The sequence below is a fragment of the Acinonyx jubatus genome, chromosome A2 (assembly GCF_027475565.1).
Source record: "Acinonyx jubatus isolate Ajub_Pintada_27869175 chromosome A2, VMU_Ajub_asm_v1.0, whole genome shotgun sequence".
Classification (NCBI taxonomy): domain Eukaryota; kingdom Metazoa; phylum Chordata; class Mammalia; order Carnivora; family Felidae; genus Acinonyx; species Acinonyx jubatus.
The window spans coordinates 155,805,608-155,824,996 of NC_069383.1; the positions used below are offsets into that span (position 1 = coordinate 155,805,608).

General features: G+C 50.7%; 1 protein-coding gene and 1 long non-coding RNA gene across 7 annotated transcripts in view; one reads left to right on the forward strand and one right to left on the reverse strand.

The window, feature by feature from the left end:
• ADGRL1 (adhesion G protein-coupled receptor L1) overlaps window positions 1-4,848 on the forward strand; it is a 42,233-nt gene extending 37,385 nt beyond the window's left edge. For 5 of the 6 annotated variants that reach the window (XM_027050077.2, XM_053219742.1, XM_027050078.2 and 2 more), the window contains 6 exons: window positions 405-573; window positions 1,902-2,030; window positions 2,217-2,313; window positions 2,406-2,534; window positions 2,708-2,725; window positions 3,148-4,848. In XM_027050077.2, coding sequence (XP_026905878.1) covers window positions 405-573; window positions 1,902-2,030; window positions 2,217-2,313; window positions 2,406-2,534; window positions 2,708-2,725; window positions 3,148-3,890 — 1,285 coding nt within the window. In that variant the 3' untranslated portion in view covers window positions 3,891-4,848. The other variant, XM_053219745.1, reaches the window with a different exon arrangement.
• Window positions 131-19,300, reverse strand: LOC128314939 (uncharacterized). The gene is made up of 2 exons (XR_008297232.1): window positions 19,055-19,300; window positions 131-560 (listed from the first exon to the last, which is right to left on the reverse strand). It is a non-coding gene; the product is annotated as an uncharacterized LOC128314939 (long non-coding RNA).
• Window positions 19,301-19,389: the final 89 nt, after the last annotated feature.

Sequence of the window (19,389 nt, forward strand, 5' to 3'; positions counted from 1 at the left end):
ATATATCTACTTAATGAGTATTGGAAAACGCGGGATTTAACACATCTAACCTGTGCTCTTGGAGACATAGCTGGTTAGTGTAAGGCTAAGTGCAAAAGGTAAGTCCACCTCAAGAAAACTTACAGAGAAATAGGCAGCAAAAGACAGTTTAAGGGTCTGGAAACACGGACCAAAGGGTGAAGGCTAACGACTGACCTTTGCAAAACCCCAAACCCCGACCTCGGGCCCGGGCTGGTTGAAAGTACGGCTGTGCAGGCCATTCCCCCCAAGGCCCACGCATCCTAGGTGGGTCTTTGCACACGGCATCGAGGCTCGCCTGAAGAGGGACACGCAGCAGGGCTACGGGGCAGGGTTTCTCCACTGTAAGGGACTTTGATATCCCTTCTCCCTCTCCCCCTCCCCAGATCCTGGGCCCTGGGGGCCATCGCGCTGCTCTTCCTGCTGGGTCTCACTTGGGCTTTTGGCCTGCTCTTCATCAATAAGGAGTCGGTGGTCATGGCCTATCTCTTCACCACTTTCAACGCCTTCCAGGGGGTCTTCATCTTTGTCTTTCACTGCGCCTTACAAAAGAAGGTGAGGTCAGGGGAGGGGTGCAAGTGCCTGCCTTCTGCAGTGGCACTGTGTCTGCTGTGAGGGGAGAGCAGGCTTGGGGTCAGGAAGGATTTAGGCGGGGTGAAGATGGTTCTGGAAAAGAGCAAGATACGGCAACATGGGGGAGCAAGAAAGCAGGACAGGTCTGGGGAGCTGGGAGAGCACAGGGCAGGATGGTGACAGAGGATCAACCTCACCCCCACCCCCACCCCCAGCGTGGGGCACAAATCAAGGGTGTAGGAGGGAGAGGACTGAGTACCACCCGGACAGAACGTTTCTACTTCAGTAGTTGGGAGATGAACTGTGAGTTTTGTGGTAACAGTTTCCTTTTCAAATGTGTGAAAATCTGAATCATGAAGAAATATATACATGAAGGAGATCACAGAAGCAGACGAGTGTGGAGAGGGTGTACAGGCAGTAAGCTCTAGACGAAAGTTGGGGAACCCAAACCAAGGTGTTTGTAGACTTCGTCTTCAAGGGAGTAGGGAGCCCCAGACAGTGGTGGGGGCAGGTGGACAGTGAAGCGGGGAAGGCTGAAGCAGGGGACAGAGGAGGCAGGGATCACAAGATCGCTGCTGCAAGACCCTGGGGCCTACGTTGGATACGCAGGGACAGCGTGACCCCCTTGCCGCCCCCGTGGCACACAGCCAAAGCCAACATCCTTGCACAGCCCCCACTTCACGCACAGTGACAGCGACACCCTTACAGCAGCCGCAGGTTCGCACATTCCTCCCCGGGCCTCCCTCTCCTCCCCTCCAGCCATGCTCTCCTCTGCTTTCTCTCGAACACCTAGACACGGACCCTCCTCAGGGCTTGTCCCTGCTCCTCCCCACATATCCACAAGGTCTGCTGCCTTATTTCTTTCAGATCTTTGCTGAGAGGGCTCCTCAGGGAGGCTCCCCCTGGTCTATTTGAAATCACAGACCCCCACTACACCCCCAACCCACAGCACGGCCCAACCCCCTTCCCAGTCATAGTTGTCTGTACAGCACCTGACACCATCAAACATCCCACACGACGTGCCGACGTTTGCATCTACGTGTGTCTCTGTCTACCACGGTACTAGCTCTCAGAGGTAGAGCCGTGGGTCTGATTTGTTCTATGCCATTCCTGGGGCCTAAACTCTCCCTGGCACACGGCACATACTCATTAAAGATCTGTCGTGTGAACAAATGAGAAACCCAGCAGTGGATGTGGAGAAAGGAGGTTGGGCCTGAGCAGCGAGAGAGGCTGGCTGGCCGTGGTGGGACGGGAGACGGAGAGGCTCACGGGGCACCCGCTGCCAGCTCCCTGTCCTCCTCCCCACCCAGGTGCACAAGGAGTACAGCAAGTGCCTGCGTCACTCCTACTGCTGCATCCGTTCCCCCCCCGGGGGCGCTCACGGCTCACTGAAGACCTCAGCCATGCGGAGCAACACCCGCTACTACACAGGGACCCAGGTATCTGGGCCGGGGCCAGGGCACCGGGCAGGGCTCCCTGGGGCTGGGTGTTGCACCCACAAGCCCGAGAGGCAAGGCAGCACTCAGCCCGGGTCCCTGGTGGTGCTCATCAGGCGAGTGACCTCAGAAAGATCCTGGAGGGTGGGCGCCCCGGGGGGCCCCCTCACGTCCAGGCTATGTCCCCAGAGCCGAATCCGGAGGATGTGGAACGACACCGTGAGGAAACAGACAGAGTCCTCCTTCATGGCAGGCGACATCAACAGTACCCCCACCCTGAACAGAGGTGAGACAGCATCCCTCGCCCTTCACTTTATCCCTCAAGGTTCTTAGACCAGTGTCTCTGGGCCACCTTGTGACCTCTGACGTCCCGGACAGGTACCATGGGGAACCACCTGCTGACCAACCCCGTGCTACAGCCCCGAGGGGGGACCAGCCCCTACAACACCCTCATTGCTGAGTCGGTGGGCTTCAATCCCTCCTCGCCCCCTGTCTTCAACTCCCCAGGTGAGAGCACTCCAGTATAGGAAGAGATCAGCAGCTCAGGTCGGGGAGTGTGAGGTCTGCATCCCAAGGGTCTCTGCTTGGGGCATCCTCATGCTTCCTGAACTGGAGCCTGGGCTTGACTTCCCAAGCACACTCTCACCTTCTCTCTTTTCTCTCCTCGCTGGCACCTGCAGGGAGCTACCGGGAACCCAGTAAGTGTGACTTGCCTGGTAACGTTTCTGAGGCTGGGAGGAAAATGTGATGGTGGCCTCCTGGGATGACCTCACTCAGGGAGAACTCAGGGTGCCCCCCAACCCCCCCCCCCCCACATACAGCCGGAGGGGGTTATATTTGGCTCTCAGGTAGGCAGTGAAGGTGAGGAGTGTCAGAGCACAGGAAATGGAACCGGTCACACAGAACTCTTCACATAGCCTCTACCTGAGAGGGGATCCAGAGAGAACTGGTCCCCACCCCCTTCCCCAAACCTGCTGCTGGGCTGGCGTCCCCTCTGCCAGTGAGAAAGAATGGGAATGGGAGAGCTCAGCCCAGGGGGAAGCAGGCACCCCCTCTCCCGTGTGCCCATGCCCCTGTCACCGCCCACGCGCCTCCTCAGCTGATCCCCTTTTGCCTGCAGAGCACCCTCTGGGAGGCCGGGAAGCCTGTGGCATGGACACACTGCCCCTCAATGGCAACTTCAACAACAGTTACTCCTTGCGAAGTGGGGATTTCCCTCCAGGGGATGGGGCCTCCGAGCCACCCCGAGGCCGGAACCTGGCCGACGCTGCCGCCTTCGAGAAGATGATCATCTCAGAGCTGGTACACAACAACCTGCGGGGCGGCAGCAGCGGGGCCAAGGGCCCTCCACCACCCGAACCCCCCGTGCCACCTGTGCCAGGGGGCGGTGGCGAGGAAGAAGCAGGCGGGCCCGGGGGTGCTGACCGGGCAGAGATCGAACTTCTCTACAAGGCCCTGGAGGAGCCGCTGCTGCTGCCCCGGGCCCAGTCGGTGCTGTACCAGAGCGATCTGGATGAGTCAGAGAGCTGCACTGCGGAGGACGGGGCCACCAGCCGGCCCCTCTCCTCCCCTCCGGGCCGGGACTCCCTCTATGCCAGCGGGGCCAACCTGCGGGACTCGCCCTCCTACCCGGACAGCAGCCCCGAGGGGCCCAGCGAGGCCCTCCCACCACCCCCGCCTGCACCCCCCGGCCCCCCTGAAATCTACTACACCTCGCGCCCACCGGCCCTGGTGGCCCGGAACCCCCTGCAGGGCTACTACCAGGTGCGGCGGCCCAGCCACGAGGGCTACCTGGCAGCCCCAGGCCTCGAGGGGCCAGGGCCCGACGGGGACGGGCAGATGCAGCTGGTCACCAGTCTCTGAGGGACCTCACGGACCAGGGGCTGGTGGCCCAGGCCAGGGAGGGAACCCTGGGTGGGGCTCTGGTGGGAGAGGGAGACTCATGGAGGCAGTGGCTGGTGGGCCACTCTCTCCAAGTTCCCGTCGGCCGTGGGCCCTCTAGGCCCCTCAGGAGTTCTGCCATGGGGGCCTGTGGTGCAGGGTTCACAGACAGGGTTTCCTACCAGCCACATGCACCAGCTCGAATTGGGGGAAGTGCAGTGAGGAGAAGCCAAGAGGTCCCCAAGGGAGTAAGGAAGGAGAAATTGGATGGGTGCAGCCCACTCTCTACTTCCCCCTCTCCCCTACCTTCCTACCCCCTGGAGGGAAACGAGGGCTTTGGTTTCCTTGGGCCAAGGGCCCTGCTGAATGGAACCTGTCGCTGCTCCTCTCTCTGCATCTGGAAATGCTGCCAGCTGCACCAGGAAGGAGCAGTGGGAGCAGACAGACAGGTTCCTCCTGCACTAGTTCCCTGCTCCTTGGAGACTGGGGCCTCTGGCCCAAGAGAAGGCCCCAGGGCAGGCGGAACGGGCAGTTGTGGCTGCTGGTTTAAAGGTGGAACTTTCTCTGAAGCTCCTTCCCTCCTCTGCTCTTCATCCTTGCCTCCCCAGCAAGCCTGCCCATCAGCCTCCTCAAGTGCACCCAGTGACCCCCTCCCTTGGGGTGACTCCTGATGAAGCACAACTCCCCGCAGGGCCCCCAGCCCACAGGGGTGGCCATATTTGGGCAGTTCCCAGTCCTGTGGGCTCGGCTAACTGGGGAGCAGATTTTGGGTCTGGATCTCCCTGGGGAGTGGGTCCTGGGCTTGGATCTTTCCCTAGGGGGCCATCTTACCCCTTCCTCTCTCCTCCTCCTCCCCCATTGCTGTAAATATTTCAACGAAATGAAAAAGACAAAAAAAAAAAAAAGACAAAAAAAAAAAAAAAAAAAAAAGGAAAGAAAATCTCATCACTTGAAGCCACCGGGAGCCTGTGGCCCAGCCAGCCCGGGGCTTTCTCCGGAGCAGAGTGGCGCCGCCGGGCCCTGGCAGCCAGGACTTCTCCGTGTATGTGTGCATCCCCAGCCGGGGTGGGCGGGCCGCCAGAGCAGCTTTTTACAATCCAGAGACAGAAAACAAAATCTAGAAGCAACAGCGAAACAAAGAACCTGTTTCCTTCCCGGCACTGTTTCTGTCGCCTCTTTCCCTGCTCCGCCTGTCCCTGGCCTCAGTCAGCCCTCCTGGGGCGTGTACCTCACTGCCTGCCCCAGGACCGGCGCCTGTCTCCCCCTCCCCTCCCCACTGGCCCGGGGGAGACACCCTCACACCCAAAGATGCTTTTGCCAAGATGGCTGCGCTGTCCCTTTGAGTTCCTGCTTCTTGTATATTGCTTCTGGGACTCTGGGCCGAGGAAGAAGGGACTGATTTCCCACCTAGAGAGGTTGATGGGGGAAGGAAAGTGGAGGCAGCAAGTGGTGGGTGTGACCGGGAGGCTAGGAGTGGTGAAGTTGTCTTCTCTCTTGAGGGGGGTGGGGAGGGTATGCAAAGGTGAGAGATCACCTTCCCTCCCCTACACCCTCCTGCAGGGGACACAGAGCCAAGTACCAGGGCCTGCAGTCAGGACACCTTTGTATTGGGGGCTCTACCCCCAACCTATAGACTCTGGAAGCTTCAGGCTGGGGATGTCTCCTGAGTACCTCTTCCAGCACCCTCCTCCCCAGCCTCTCACCCTGGCCTCCCCTGCCCCAACTCTTTGAGGGTAGGGTAGTCCCATTGCCACACTAGCCCAGCCCTATCATTGCCATTCTCCCAGGGGTGGCCCTCCACCCCTATTCTGGCCCCCTTCTTGTCTCTTTTGCCCCTCTCTCTTTTCTCACAAGTGCCATGAGTTTTCAAACATCTTCGGGTCTCAGCCTGCTGCTGCCATACACTTCTTTGGGTTAAGGGGGCGGGGGTGGGGGGGGGGGAAGGCTCTAGGGAGGAACTAGGGGAAAGGGACAGGTAGGTGGCTGGAGGAACCCTTTTTGCTGCTAGAAAGTCCCTCCCTTCTCCTGGGGAGCTGGGGCTGGCTTGTCCCCATCAGTTAGGGGAGAAGGGGTCAGACCAAAGATGGTGGTTTGTCCCATGTAGGGAGACAGGTGTGGGGAGAAGGCAGGTTTGGGTTCCATATCTGGCTTTTCGGTAGGAAGGCTTAACCTCATTCAGCGGAAGAACATGGGTAAGTCTGGATGGGGAAGAGAGAAGTATAGGGACAGTCTTGCCCAGACAGCTCTGTGGCCTTCCTTGGTATCACTAGGCCAGGAACTCCACTTAGGAAGGGGCAGTTAGAGGTCTGTGAAGAGCTGGCAAGAGAGGAGGGACAATGGAGGAGTTGGCCAGGCGTCAGTCCAGCCAGAGCCAGAGGCTGCCTCTGCCACCAGTAAGAGGGCTGGAGAGCAGGCTTGGAGGGAGAGTTCCACAGGGGGTGGGTGCTGGAGGTAGGCAAGGAATCAGCTTTCTCTCCCCTGACCAGCCCTCCTTTTATCTCTCCAGATACTGACAATCAAGGGGAGAGAGGGTGTGGTGGGTCCCTAGGTTCTCATTCCAGCCAAAATCACCAAGGTGGAGTCCCAGGCCTCAGAGCTGCATGGCAGGGCCCCCTGGTGGGGTTGGACACCACTGCAGTCAAGTGCAAAGCCACCCCCGAGAGCCCAGGTGTCCCCTCACCCCAACCAGACCTGGTGCCTTGACACCCCACCCCAGCTGGGACAGTATAGAGAAGGAAGGGTCTTGGTTTCCTCTCCTACTCTCTTCCTTGGGCTCCTGAATTCATTTGCTTTTAAATCTTAGTATTTTTTGTTGTTGTTTCCCTGGCCTTCCTTTCTCTGTCAGCACCTCTTTCCCTGTGTCTTTTTCACTGTCTCTGTGTACCTCTTCTTTCACCCTCAATATCTCTTGTGTCCATTCGGGCCTCCTCCCCTCTCTCCCATGCCCCCCAGTCCCTCCTTGGTCTCCTTTTCGATATGCCAAACCAATTTTGGGTCGAGTGCATTTAACGAGAACAAAACAAAAGGCTCATAACAAGAACGTTTCAGAAAAAAACAAAAAGTTTAAAAAAAATTGTTGAGTCAAAAAAATCAAACAATAAAGAAATTAAGATTTCTTGGAATGACAAGAGTGGCGTGACTCGCTGGGGGTAAGAAGTGGGTGAGTGGATCTGCTCAGAGTGTCCCCATGAGGCTGACACGGTGAGAACCTGCACTGCAGCATTTTGAACCCACCGCAGAGGCCTGGCGAGTCACAGAATCCTAACACTCACAGAGAACTTTGTAAGTTCCTGGGTCTGGCTGAGCACTTCAGGTGCAGTTTCTCTTTGGATCCGCATAAATGCTCTATGGGGGAGGTTATCAGATCTCCATTTTGCAGACGGGGAACCTGGCTTACAGTGCCTAGATGAATGCCCAAGTCTCTCTGGCCAGGCCACTGCATATCAAGTGTCAGAGAAGCCCCACCAGCTGTATTTCAGGCAGAGTGCAGGCACTGTATGCTGTGCCTGTCTCGTTCCACCTGCCATTCCTAGACCCCCACATGCTGCTGGAACGGTGCATTTTCAAATGTGCCAAGGTGGGACCGCATCACGTGTATTGCACATTCTCAAATGCAGCTCCCAGTGCTCCGAGAGAGGAAGGACTACTCAAACCGTGCGAGCATCTCTCTGTGCCTCCCTCCCTTCAACATCTGCATCCAGGATGCCACACTCCCGACTGTCTTCCCACCTCTCCAGCCACTCTTTCCCAGTTTGTGGCTGGTTCCTTCTCATCTCCTGACTCTTAACACCGGTGAGACCAGATACCTACACTCACTCCTTAGGAGATCTCAGCCTTGTTGCATGGTTGTACGTAATAACTATACACTGACAACTCCCAAACACAGAATTCCAGGCTGAACTTCTGCCCTTGAGTTCCAAATTCTTTCACATCCAACCTACCCCCTCCACATTTCCCCCTAGGTGTCTGGCAGGACTTCAAACTTAACTTGTCCAAACCTGTCCCCCACAGCTCCTCTCATAGGCTCCCCACCTCAACTAATCGCAAATCCATCTGCGACTCAAGAATAAACCCTTGGAGGTTCCTTTGAACTTACCTGTTTGTTCAACCTCACATCTAAACTGACAGAAAATGGAATGGTGGTTCTAACTTCAAATTATCCACAGTTAATTCTTATCACCCTGGTTCAAGCCACCATCGTCTCTCATTCACGACCACTGCAACACTCCCCTAATTCCCTTGTCCTTCTTCAGGCTTTTCTCAACACAGAAACCAGAACGATCTTGGTAAGCACCTTGTCCCTCCTCTGCTCAAAACTCTCCAGTAACCTCTTCTCTTGCCCAGACAAAAGGCCAAAGTCAGCCCAACAGTGACCTATGAGGCTCTACGACATCAGATCTCATCCCCATGGCTCTCCTCCTGCTTCCCTCCACTCTAGCCACGCTGGGTTCCTCACTGCACACGAAGATGCAGGCACCTGCCTCAGAGCCTTTGCCCTGGCCATTCCATAGCATTCACTTATTCTCCTGCAGAGAATTCTCCTGCTTATGAAAATCAGAGCTTCCCAAGCCACTCCATTTAAGCTGCAGCTGGCTACTCCAGAACCCCCTAAAACACATTTTGCTTCGTTGGTCTCCCATAGCACTCCTACCTAGCAAACTAAGAAACTTCTTTTGCTTCTTTAGTATCTGCCTCCCCGACCAGAATGTAACGTAGAATGGTGTGTTTTTGTTCAGTGCTGTTCCCCAGCGTCTAGCACAGCATCTGACACACAGTAAGTGATCAATAAATATTTGTTAAAGGATGGAAAGCTGAAATGAAAGGGAGACCTAGAGTGAGCCTGGGACGAGAGTTACAAATGATGGAACTGTGTGAATCGGCCATTTCTTCCACTGCTCTCGGTTCCCATGTGCCCCTCACTGTGCAATGCTGAGTTTAATTTAGCACAGCCCTGAAACCTAAGTTCACTATTTCTGCTGGCACCCAACCCAAGAAAAGGCAATCTGCTCCTATGCTGGAAGAGGAGCTGATGGTACTGGACTTACTGAGACACTCTGTGAGCAGGTGTGGGGACTTTAAGGGTAATCAAATTTAACTACATATGATTCTGACTTCGTGCTCTGGTTTTGAGATCAAATCCCAGCATAAGAGGAGGTTCTACAACACAACCAGCTCTTTCACCTCTGTGTCCTTTACTCTCCCCAGCACGGCACACACCCTCCTCTGCTAGCACAATCTCAATCTGCCGTGCCAGATGCCTGTGACCCTCAGGTGGCTGTTAGTGGCACCCGTACATACCTGGTGCAGCCATCTGCACATGCCCAGGAACGGTAACACTTACGTTGACATTTATCACTTCCAAGTTCCTTCCTACAATTCACCGCATGTACTTATCACAAAGTATGTATTCTTATCCCTATTCGTCAAATGAGGAAACCGAGCTTAGAGTGACGATGACCTACTCAAACAGGACAACTGGGCAGTTCAAAGTGTCTGCATCCCGCAGATGCTTTACATGCCATCCATTTTAATCCTTTCAGTGACCCGACGAGGCAGGTATTAGCCCTGTTTTATGGCTGCAGAAGCCGAAGCCCAGGACAGCTTATCCCCACGTTCACTTGGCTAATAAGAAAGAGCTGGACCAGGCCTCCATCTTGGTCTTCTGATCCCAGGAGCTGCTTCTAGGGATGTCTGTGCTTGGCTGCAACTGCCCACTCCCCATCTCTGTTCACCAACCCCATGTGGCACACAATACAGAGGGTTGACGATCTGGCTCCTCACATCACAGGAGATGCCCACTAAGCACACCACACTCCCCAACAGTCCCCACGTAGGTAGTATTAGGGCTGTCCAGAGCGGGCTGATGTGAGTCAAGCCAGAAGGACGGCCTAAATGCAGAGCCACAGAGGATTCTCTCCAGACCCCCAAAAGGCTAAAGGCACTGGGGGCCTCCAACCCAGAGAAAACCTCCTCTGTCCCACAAACTCTCGGCAAGACCTGGGGAAGCCAGGCTGAGGCCAGTCCTCAATCCCCACAACATCCACAGGCTTATTCTGCTTTTCTCTTACCCCTTCAAACATCAGTCATGGAAACCAGCAATGAGGACAGGCCCCTGCTGCCTCCTCCCTCCCCCACTTATATCACGTTCACTGCACCAGGACTCTCCTTGACCGAAATCCTTGCAGCTGCTAATCTTTTCTATTTGTCCTGTCCCACTGTCTTCCACAACCCTCCACCTTCATCTAAGTGATCCCAGCCTCTCACAACTGAAGCCCTCATTGTAACCCAACCAGTCCTCTCCTGGGAATCAATCCTAAACAATCACAAATGCACATGAAAACTTAGCAACAAGAAGGTTCACTGTGGTCAGGCTTCTGTGAGTGAAACACAACAAATAAAATTTCAGCACAGAAAATCATTACATAAATCAGGCACATAAAACAATACATATAGCCATTAAATACAACGATGCAAGGGGCATCTGGGTGGCTTAGTCAGTTGAGTATTCAACTTTGGCTCAGGTCATGATCTCGCGAGTTCGAACCCCGCATCGGGCTTGCTGCTGTCAGCGCAGAGCTCACTTCAGATCTTCTGTCCCCCTCTCTCTCTGCCCCTCCCCTGCTTGTACTCTTAAAAATAAATAAATCATTTAAAAATAAATAAATGAATAAATTTTAAAGATGGTGCAGAAGAACATTAAATGACATGGAAATAAATTTCTAATAAGATTTTGTATAAAAATTCAGATATAAAAAAGATAAAGCATGACCCGCCTTTTTGAATGACACTTATATACAAACAGCGCATAAACAGTTACATAAACGTGTGTATTTGTGCATGTGCACACACATGCATGCGTATATTGTGAAAATTAATAAAGGGAAACCTCACTAAAATGGAGTCAAGAGGCCAGAAGGTGGAGCTCTCGTGCCCTATCGCCAGCAGTCATTTGCAGACCCAACAGGAAGAGATGGACCTAGCAAGTGGATACTACTTCCCTACCCCAGCAGGAGGAAGGTTTTCTCCCCCCAACCAATCCTCCCCCCCACCCTGCCCCACAAAAGCCCAGCTGAAGAGAGACAGATTAGCTCAGCCTATGAAAAGCCACTACACTTCGGACTGCCAGTTCACTCCAAAGCACTTTTGGTTTATAACAGCCTTCCCAACTTTCCCTTTTCTCTGTAAGAGCATACCTCTCCTTTGTCCTTTAGAGTTGCATATGGTAAGGTTTTGTCTGGTCACAGCTTGCAAGTCCCAAAATGCAATTCTCTTATTCCCAAATAAACCCGTTTTGCTGTTAAAACTCAGTTTTATCCTTAAGGTTAACATTACATGTACGCATATGTACACACATATAACATCAGAATATAAAGCTATACTTCAGAATATGAACAGTGAGTAACTTACTTTCTTCCAATTCTGCATTTAAAAAAATTATTTCAGGGTCGCCTGGGTGGCTCAGTCAATTAAGCATCCGATTCGGCTCAGGTCATGATCTCACGGTTCATGGGTTCAGGCCCCGCGTCGGACTCTGTGCTGACAGCTCAGGGCCTGGAGCCTGCTTCAGATTCTGTGTCCCCCTCTCTCTCTGCTCCTCTCCCACTCATGTTCTATCTCTGTCTCTCAAAATTAAACGTTAAAACAAATTTTTTTAATTTTTTCATTAAGCATGTATTACTTTTGTAAAAGGAAAAAGTATTCGTGTGTCCTACTTTCTGTGGAATAACAAAAACCAAGAATAACCGATACCTCTGAAAGAATGAAGAACTAGGTGTGAGAACCAGCCCTTACAAAGATTGGTTCTTATGTGGTAATGTTTAAGCAAATGCGGTGTTGGCACAGGAAGACAAACAGGACCATGAAGAGACCCGTGACTGGATGCAAACTTGTTCTAGACAGAGGTTACAAATCACTAGAGAAAGGACGGATTGATCCAGAGGATCTCAAGGGTTTTGGTCTTGGGATCCCTTTACCCTCACAAAACTTCATGAGTGGAATTGGGAAGGACTAGGTGGAGCACAAAAGATTTGGGAGACAAAGAAAATACTCTTGAGACTATAATGACGGCACACATTTGTCCAAATCCACAGAACGTACAACACCAAGAGTGAACCCTAATGTGAACTACAGACTTTGGGTGATAATGATATATGAATGTAGGATCAACTATAAATATACCACTCTGGTGGGGATGTTAATGGTGGGGGAGGCCATGCATGAGAAAAGGGGAGGCAGGGGGCATACAGAAAATCTCTGTACCTTACTCTCAATTTTGCTGTGAACCTGAAACTGCTCTTAAAAAAAATTAAGGGGTGCCTGGGAGGCTCAGTTAAGCGTCTGACTCTTGATCTCAGCTCAGGTCATGAGCTCACAGTTCATGGGTTTGAGCCCCATGTCAGCTCTGTGCTGGGAGCACAGAGTCTGCTTGGGATTCTCTCTCTCTCTCTGGCCCTCTTCCGTACTCACTGTCTCTAAACAAACACTAAAAAAATTTAAGTTAAAAAATAAATTAAATCTTAAAAAAAAAAAAACCTAATGAGAACCCTAAAGAGCTGTTGTTTATAGGGATAGGGATTATTTCTATGTATATTTACTAAATTAGAAATTACAACTGACAGGTTTTTAAAAATTTGAATTAGCTAATAAATCAGGGGCACCCGGGTGGCTCAGTCGGTTAAGCGTCCGACTTCAGTTCAAATCATGATTTCACAGTTCAAGAGCTGAAGCCCTGCATGGGGCTCACTGCTGTCAGCACAGAGCCTGCTTCCCATCCTCTGACCACCCCCTTCTCTCTGCCCCTTCCCCACTCATCCTCTTTCTCTCTCAAAATAAACATTTAAAAAATACATAAGCTAATAAATCCAACAGATGTTAACATAAGTCAGCTATTTTGTAAGAATAACTATGTTTTTAAAAACAAAGTAGTGAAAAGAATGGCATTGTTTTACATTTTGTGAAGCTCCTAGTGTTTGGCCCAATAGAAGAGACCAGAATTCTCACACAGGTTCTGCAATCAATCTGTTGCAATATGCTGTCTTGGTTGAAGTTCATAAAGGAAATCCAGCCTCACACAGATACAGTTAGAAAAGGAGGAGTGCGATAGCCTTTTCAGCTAATTGGGGATATCCTCCTTTGTTACTTACCAAAACTCAACAAGTAGTGGTGTGTTCAAGTTAGTTGTAAGGTCAGGGGCGCATGGGTGGCTCAGTCAGTTGAGCGTCCAACTTCAGCTCAGGTCATGATCTCGCAGTTCGTGAGTTCGAGCCCCACATCAGGCTCTGTGCTGACAGCTCAGAACCTGGAGCCTGCTTCGGATTCTGCGTCTGCCTCTCCCTGCCCTTCCCATGCTCATGCTCTCTGCCTCTCAAAAAATAAACTTAAAAATGTTTAAAAAATTAAGAGTTGGTTGTAAGGTGGAATATGAAACTGTATCAATGAATTTTTCATACTGTTACATTGAGCCCCCTTGGCCTATTGGAAAATACTGATCTACTGAATTACTATACAATATTTTGAAAATCTTCTTTGTTAATATCACCACTGATCTCATCAGAAAAATATCTTTAAATATTGCAAAGTAGTCAGGCTCATGGTGAATAAAAGTTTTCCCAAAGACTAAATTCTGCTTGAAAGCTCAAATTTTATCACTGGCAACAGACCATCAATGGTTCTCGAAGTGACCAGCTCCCTTCATTCATTTCTGAGAAAATATCGGCCAAATATCTTAACTGAATAACTACCGTCTGTCATTCTTTCAAGTAAAAATGGTGTTCCATGAAAAAAGGCACCAGTTCCACCTCTACTCAAACAACTGCACAAGTGCACTTCCTCACCTCCCGTCGCTCTTCAGCAATAGACGTGCTCCATGCAAACTTCCCATTTCACCACACAGAGTGTTACAAAGACTCGTTCAGAGGCTCAGTTTTAACGCAATTACTACTTTTCATGGCTTCTTCAAGGACACTCTTAGGCGAAATCATTTTCACAATGAATGTGTGGCAGCAGCGAGGAATACAAGGACAACTGCTACTACCTTGTGGGGACACTGCACGGACTCCTGTGCTAAGGCACCAGCGGTTTTACCCACCGCTTTTCTACGAGTCGTGCAGAGGACAACACTGTGCAAACGAGAAATGGAGGTGACCCTTTAGAACCATTATGAAAATGGTTTACCTCGTGGATCCCCAGGGGATCACATTTTGAAAACCACTGAACTACTCAATAAAGGAAACCGGGACAACTGGTTTCTGTGTGGAAAAAACAAAAACACGGTCCCACCTCACATCATAAACAAAAATAAATTCCAGGTAGATTTTTTAAAAGCTAAATATGAAAAGTAAAACTTCCGTGGAGGAAAAAAAGAGTAGATACAGGTTAAGATTTCTTAAGCAGGGCACAAAAAACACAAACTTTAAGTAGAATGATCATTCTGATGACATTAACATAATAAAAAACTCTGAACTTCAAAAGACACCATACAAATGAAAAGGCAAGTTTCAGATGTGAGAAGAACCATCTATACTCAACAAGATGAGGGCAATCCAGCAGGAAAACGGGCGAAGATATGAAGAGGCAACTCACAGAAGATAAAGGCTCAATAAACAGACATAAATAAATAGCTCAATCTCACTGGTCATCAGGAAAATGCTAATGGAAACCGCTAATTTACACAAATCAAAAAACAGAAACGTAAAAATCTGACAGTACCAAGTATTGATAAGGACACTGCGCAATAGCAACCTTGCTGGGGGAGTAAGAACTGGAATGGTCATTCTGAAGAGCAAACTGGCAATATCTAGGAAAGGTGGATATTCCCATAACCCAGTAATTCAACTCCTGATACGTATCCTAGGGAAACTCCTGCATGTGTGTACAAGGAGACATATACAGCAACAACCACTGAAGCACCGTTTGCAAGAGTAGAAAACAAGAAACAACCTAAATACTGAGCAAGAGGTAAATGGGTAAGGTAAGTAAACACTGTCCAACAAAACTTTCTGTGACCATGGAAGCATTCTCCACCCATGCTGTCCAAATGTGGTTGCCATCAGTCACAGGGTGCCTATTAAACACATAAAATGTGGCTAAGGGTGACTGGGAATTGAACTTTGTATTTAATTTTGATTAACTGAAATCCAAATAGCCACAAGTAGAAAATGGCTACCACATCAGACAGCATAGCTACAGCAATGAAAATGTATTTTTTTGGGTCCAACATAATGCTTTTGCAGCGATGTTACACATACGTAAACACATATACGCTGCAAAGGCATTATGTTGGACGAAAAAAGCAAGTTTCAAAGGTAACGGCTGTAACCAGAGTGGAGCAAGCAAGGTGTCTAGAATGAAAATTCTAGGAGGCACTCACCCTCAGCGTTGTATAGGTTGGACACTTGTGTGACCCTGAGAGTGAACGCCTCCTCAGAGTTTGTGCCACAGGTGCCATGCTCGCCTCACCTTTTAAGTATATGTCCGGTATGCTACCTTGTCCGGGGTCCCCAAGATCATCCTAGGTTCAATGACTCACTAGGAGGACTCACAGAATCTTGCATAGAGCCTACACACAGCTATGATTTCTTACAGTGAAAGGGTACAAAGCAAAACTGGCCAAGGGAAAAGGCCCATGGTGCAAAGTCTGGAGGAAACCATGCACAAGATTCCAGGAATCCTCTCCTAGTGGAGTCACGTGGATGCACTTAGTTTCCCCAGGAGAGCTGGGACAACACATGTGAAATACTGCCCACTGGAAGCTCATTAGAGAATCAATGCCCAGGGTATTTATTGGGGGCTAGTCAAGTACCAAAAACACTAGACTCCAGAAGGAAAGGAGATATTCAACATAAAGCACATTGTACAGTTTAGGCACCAAGAACCACTCTTTAGGGGATGGCAGAACTCTTCTGAAATCCAAGTTCCTAGAGACCAGTCAAGGGCCAACCATGCAAACAGGCCTTCCTAAAGGACAGCAGTCTCATACCTACTATGGCCAACTCTTTTTTGCACAGATTTCATTTATATAAAACTGTAGAACATGACACATAATACTATGCATTGCTTAAAGACACACAGATATTAAATTGTACAAACACGCACAGAAAAATAAACCCTGAATCTAGGGTTGTAGTTACAAGGGGAAAGGACTTGGTTTGAGGCAGGGGTACACATGGCCTCACAATGGCATCTCTGATGTTTGACTCCTTAAGCTGGGAAACAGGTAAAAATGTATTTTGTTATAGCATTTCTTATACCTTTCCAAGTGTGTGTGCACCTGAAATATTATGTTAAGAATAAAGACTCATCTCCTTATTACTGTATACTACTAAAGGTTTATGTCATGGAGTGCTCTTCAGACTCTAGGTACTATGTTAAGCCCTTTATGTGAATTTACTCTTTTGAATACACTCAAAGGTCAATGTGAGGCAAGTGAGAGCTCTACCCTCAACTAGCTGTCCATCTACTGAGGGATGATGAGAGAGAAGCACAGTCTAAAACCAATTTAAGTTCTGAATGTTACCAAGATAGTAAAACAGGGTGATGTGAGTAAGGAAAAGCTGCGTTACGGTGCCTGGGTGACTCAGTAGGTCAAGCATCCGACTCTTGGTCTCGACTCCGGTCACAGTCTCACAGTTCATGGGTATGAGCCCCACGTCAGGCTCTGCACTGACAGCTCAGAGCCTGCTTGGGGTTCTGTCTCCCTCCCTCTCTCTGCCCCTCCCCTGCTCTCTCCTCTCAAAATAAACATTAAAAAAAAAAAAAGGAGCTGCTTTAACTAGCGTGGCCTGGGAAAGCCTCTTTGAGAGGGGCACTGCAGTTGAGCCACAAACGACGGGAAGGAGACAGCCATGCAATTATCTGAAAACAGCACATTCCAGGGGGAACGGCAAGTGCAAGGCCCTACAGCAGGAACAAGCTTGGTGTGTTGAAAGATGGCAAATAATGCCGGCAGGACTTGAGGGTGGGAACAAGAGGAAGACTAGGTGATGAAGCCTGAGAGGTCAGCTGAGGTCACGGTGCAGGGCCTGAGCCACAGTAAAGACCTTAGGTTTCATTCTAAACCTGAGGAGCCTTTGAAGGTTTTAAGCAGGGTAATGACATGATCTGGTTTACAACTGAAGATTATTCAGCCAGCTGTATGGAGAACTCATTACAGACGGAGCCATTTACTTCATTAGCACCACAGACATAACGCTTGTGGCTGATGAGCTTTTCAGGCGGCATGAAAAAGTGGGGGGGGGGGGGGGGCGGGGGGAGATCCACAATGCAAAAAGAACACTACAAAGTTGGAGTGAATCAGTATTTAATGACACGTCTAGAAAACAACATCATGGCAACTTCGTTCATCATTAAATGCAGTATTCATATAAACAACTGAATTACATTTGGAAATAATCTGAAAATCAGATTTTCTCAGTCACGAAAATCCGCCAAGAAATCGCAGCCGATCATAAAAGTGGATTTTCTTGCAGCCAAATCATCTCAAAGGAAAGAACACTTTCAATGATTTTAGCCACAAAACATTTCTGTACTTAATGTAAGATAGAAGTACAAAAAAAAAAAAGCCTAGCATCACGAGGCCTTACAACTCAGTGTACCAAAACCACAGAGGTGGCTGGGTAAGAAAAGCTAGAAGCTGGAATTGGTGTTCAGGCCTACACGCGGAGTCTGAACACTGGCCAGGGGACCCTTGGAAAGGCTTCTCTGAGAAAAGTACATTTGAACAGGTAGGCCTGGCACCAGCCATGCCAAGAGCAGGGGAAGAGGCTCTGGGTGGAGAGGGGTTCTGTGCTGGAAATGCCAGGTCAGGTTGGCAAAAACAAAAAGTGTGGCCGAATTGAAGCTGGGGTCGGGCCTGGGGATCGGTGACCAGACACAAGGCTGTAGAGCCCGCAAGACCACATTCTCACCCGGAAAGCAGAAAAACACTCATGTTTAAGGAGTGACTGATCCAGGGGCGCCGGGTGGCTCAGTCGGTTAAGAGTCCCACTTCGGTTCAGGTCATGATCTCCAGGTTCGGGGGTTCAAGCCCTGCGACGGGCTCTGGGCCCACAGCTCCGAGTCTGGACCCCGCTTCGGATTCCGTGTCTCCTTCTCCATCTGCCCCTCCCCCACTGGCACTCCGTGTCTCGCTCTCAAAAATAAACATGAAAAATTTCTTTTTTTTTTATTTTTAAAAAGAGTGATCCAACCGGTTTCAGACCCACACTGTCCAGGAATACAGGAACCACTTGCCACAGGGGCTTGTGAACACCTGGAGACAGTTCCAGCTGCGCTGTAAAAATAGAACCTTCCAAGTCACTTAATTCTAACTAACACTGACATTTAAAAAACCGGTGTGTAATTGAGCTCAGGGAAAACTTTTAAGCCTGTTGCCGACAGCGTGGGCACGCGCTTCTCCATTTTCAAGTGTCAATTTTAGGAAACCCAAAGCCAGACCAACTATTTCCGATGAAAGTGTAGCTGTAACCCTAAAACAGGGGACTTCGAAGCCTCAGTACCCTAGCAGAAGAACGTGAGGCATCTCATTTGTATGTTTTAGGCCCATCACTTGTTGAAATACTATTCTGGCTATACTGCGTTAAAGATAACATTAAAATTCATTCCACCTGTATTTTTTTTTAACTTTTTTTTTTCACTAAGACGTCCTTGCTAGAAAAAATGTGACACGAGAAAGGCGGCTCGTGTTATTTTTCCACCGGGTGGAAGCGGGAGTCTGGCCGGCAGGGCGCGACAGCGGTCCGACCCTGGCGTGGGGGCCGAGAGAAGTTTCTAGTTGCACTATGCAGTCACAAGTCGCGTCAGCGAGTTTTCACGGCCCCGTTCAATGAGCGGCGGGGAGAGGGGGGTGGGGGGGGGGGAGGACTTGGCCTCGGGAGCTGAGTCGCAGAAGGCAGGACCCCAACTCCCACTCACAGTGCTCGGTGTCCACCTGAAACCTCCCAGCAGCTCAAGGAGGCGAGAGCGGGACTCGAACCAGGCCCCACTCCCGGGGCCCCAGCCCCAGCGCGTCGCGCGACCGCCTCTCCGTCTTCCCTCGCGGGGGTGGGGAAGGGGGTGACCAACGTTCACAAAGTTCACAACGGACTCCCCCACCGCTGGGTCTGAGGAGGGGCCGGGAGCCCCTTAAAGAAGGTCCCAGCAACGCTCACCTGCTGACAGACGCCAAGGCGACAAACGCTCCTCCTCTCACTCTACACACGCATCAACCACGCCGGCAGCCAACTTCCGCTCCTCTGCCGCGAATCCCCAGCTAAGTATTCCTCTTCACCCGCCCCCGCGACCAAATCCAGCCAATCACCTCTCAAAGAATCTGCTGCGTCCCTGCCACTCTCCTCTCTGCCAATCACCGCGGGCGCCGGCACCGCCCTTCCCGCCCTCTTAGGCGAGCGCCGCGCGCCACCGCTAGGCAGTTGGCGGCGCTGCCCTCCGCCGGGAAGAGCCTCCCGGAAGGACTGGGCGAAGCGCGGGCCACGCCGGTGCGGGA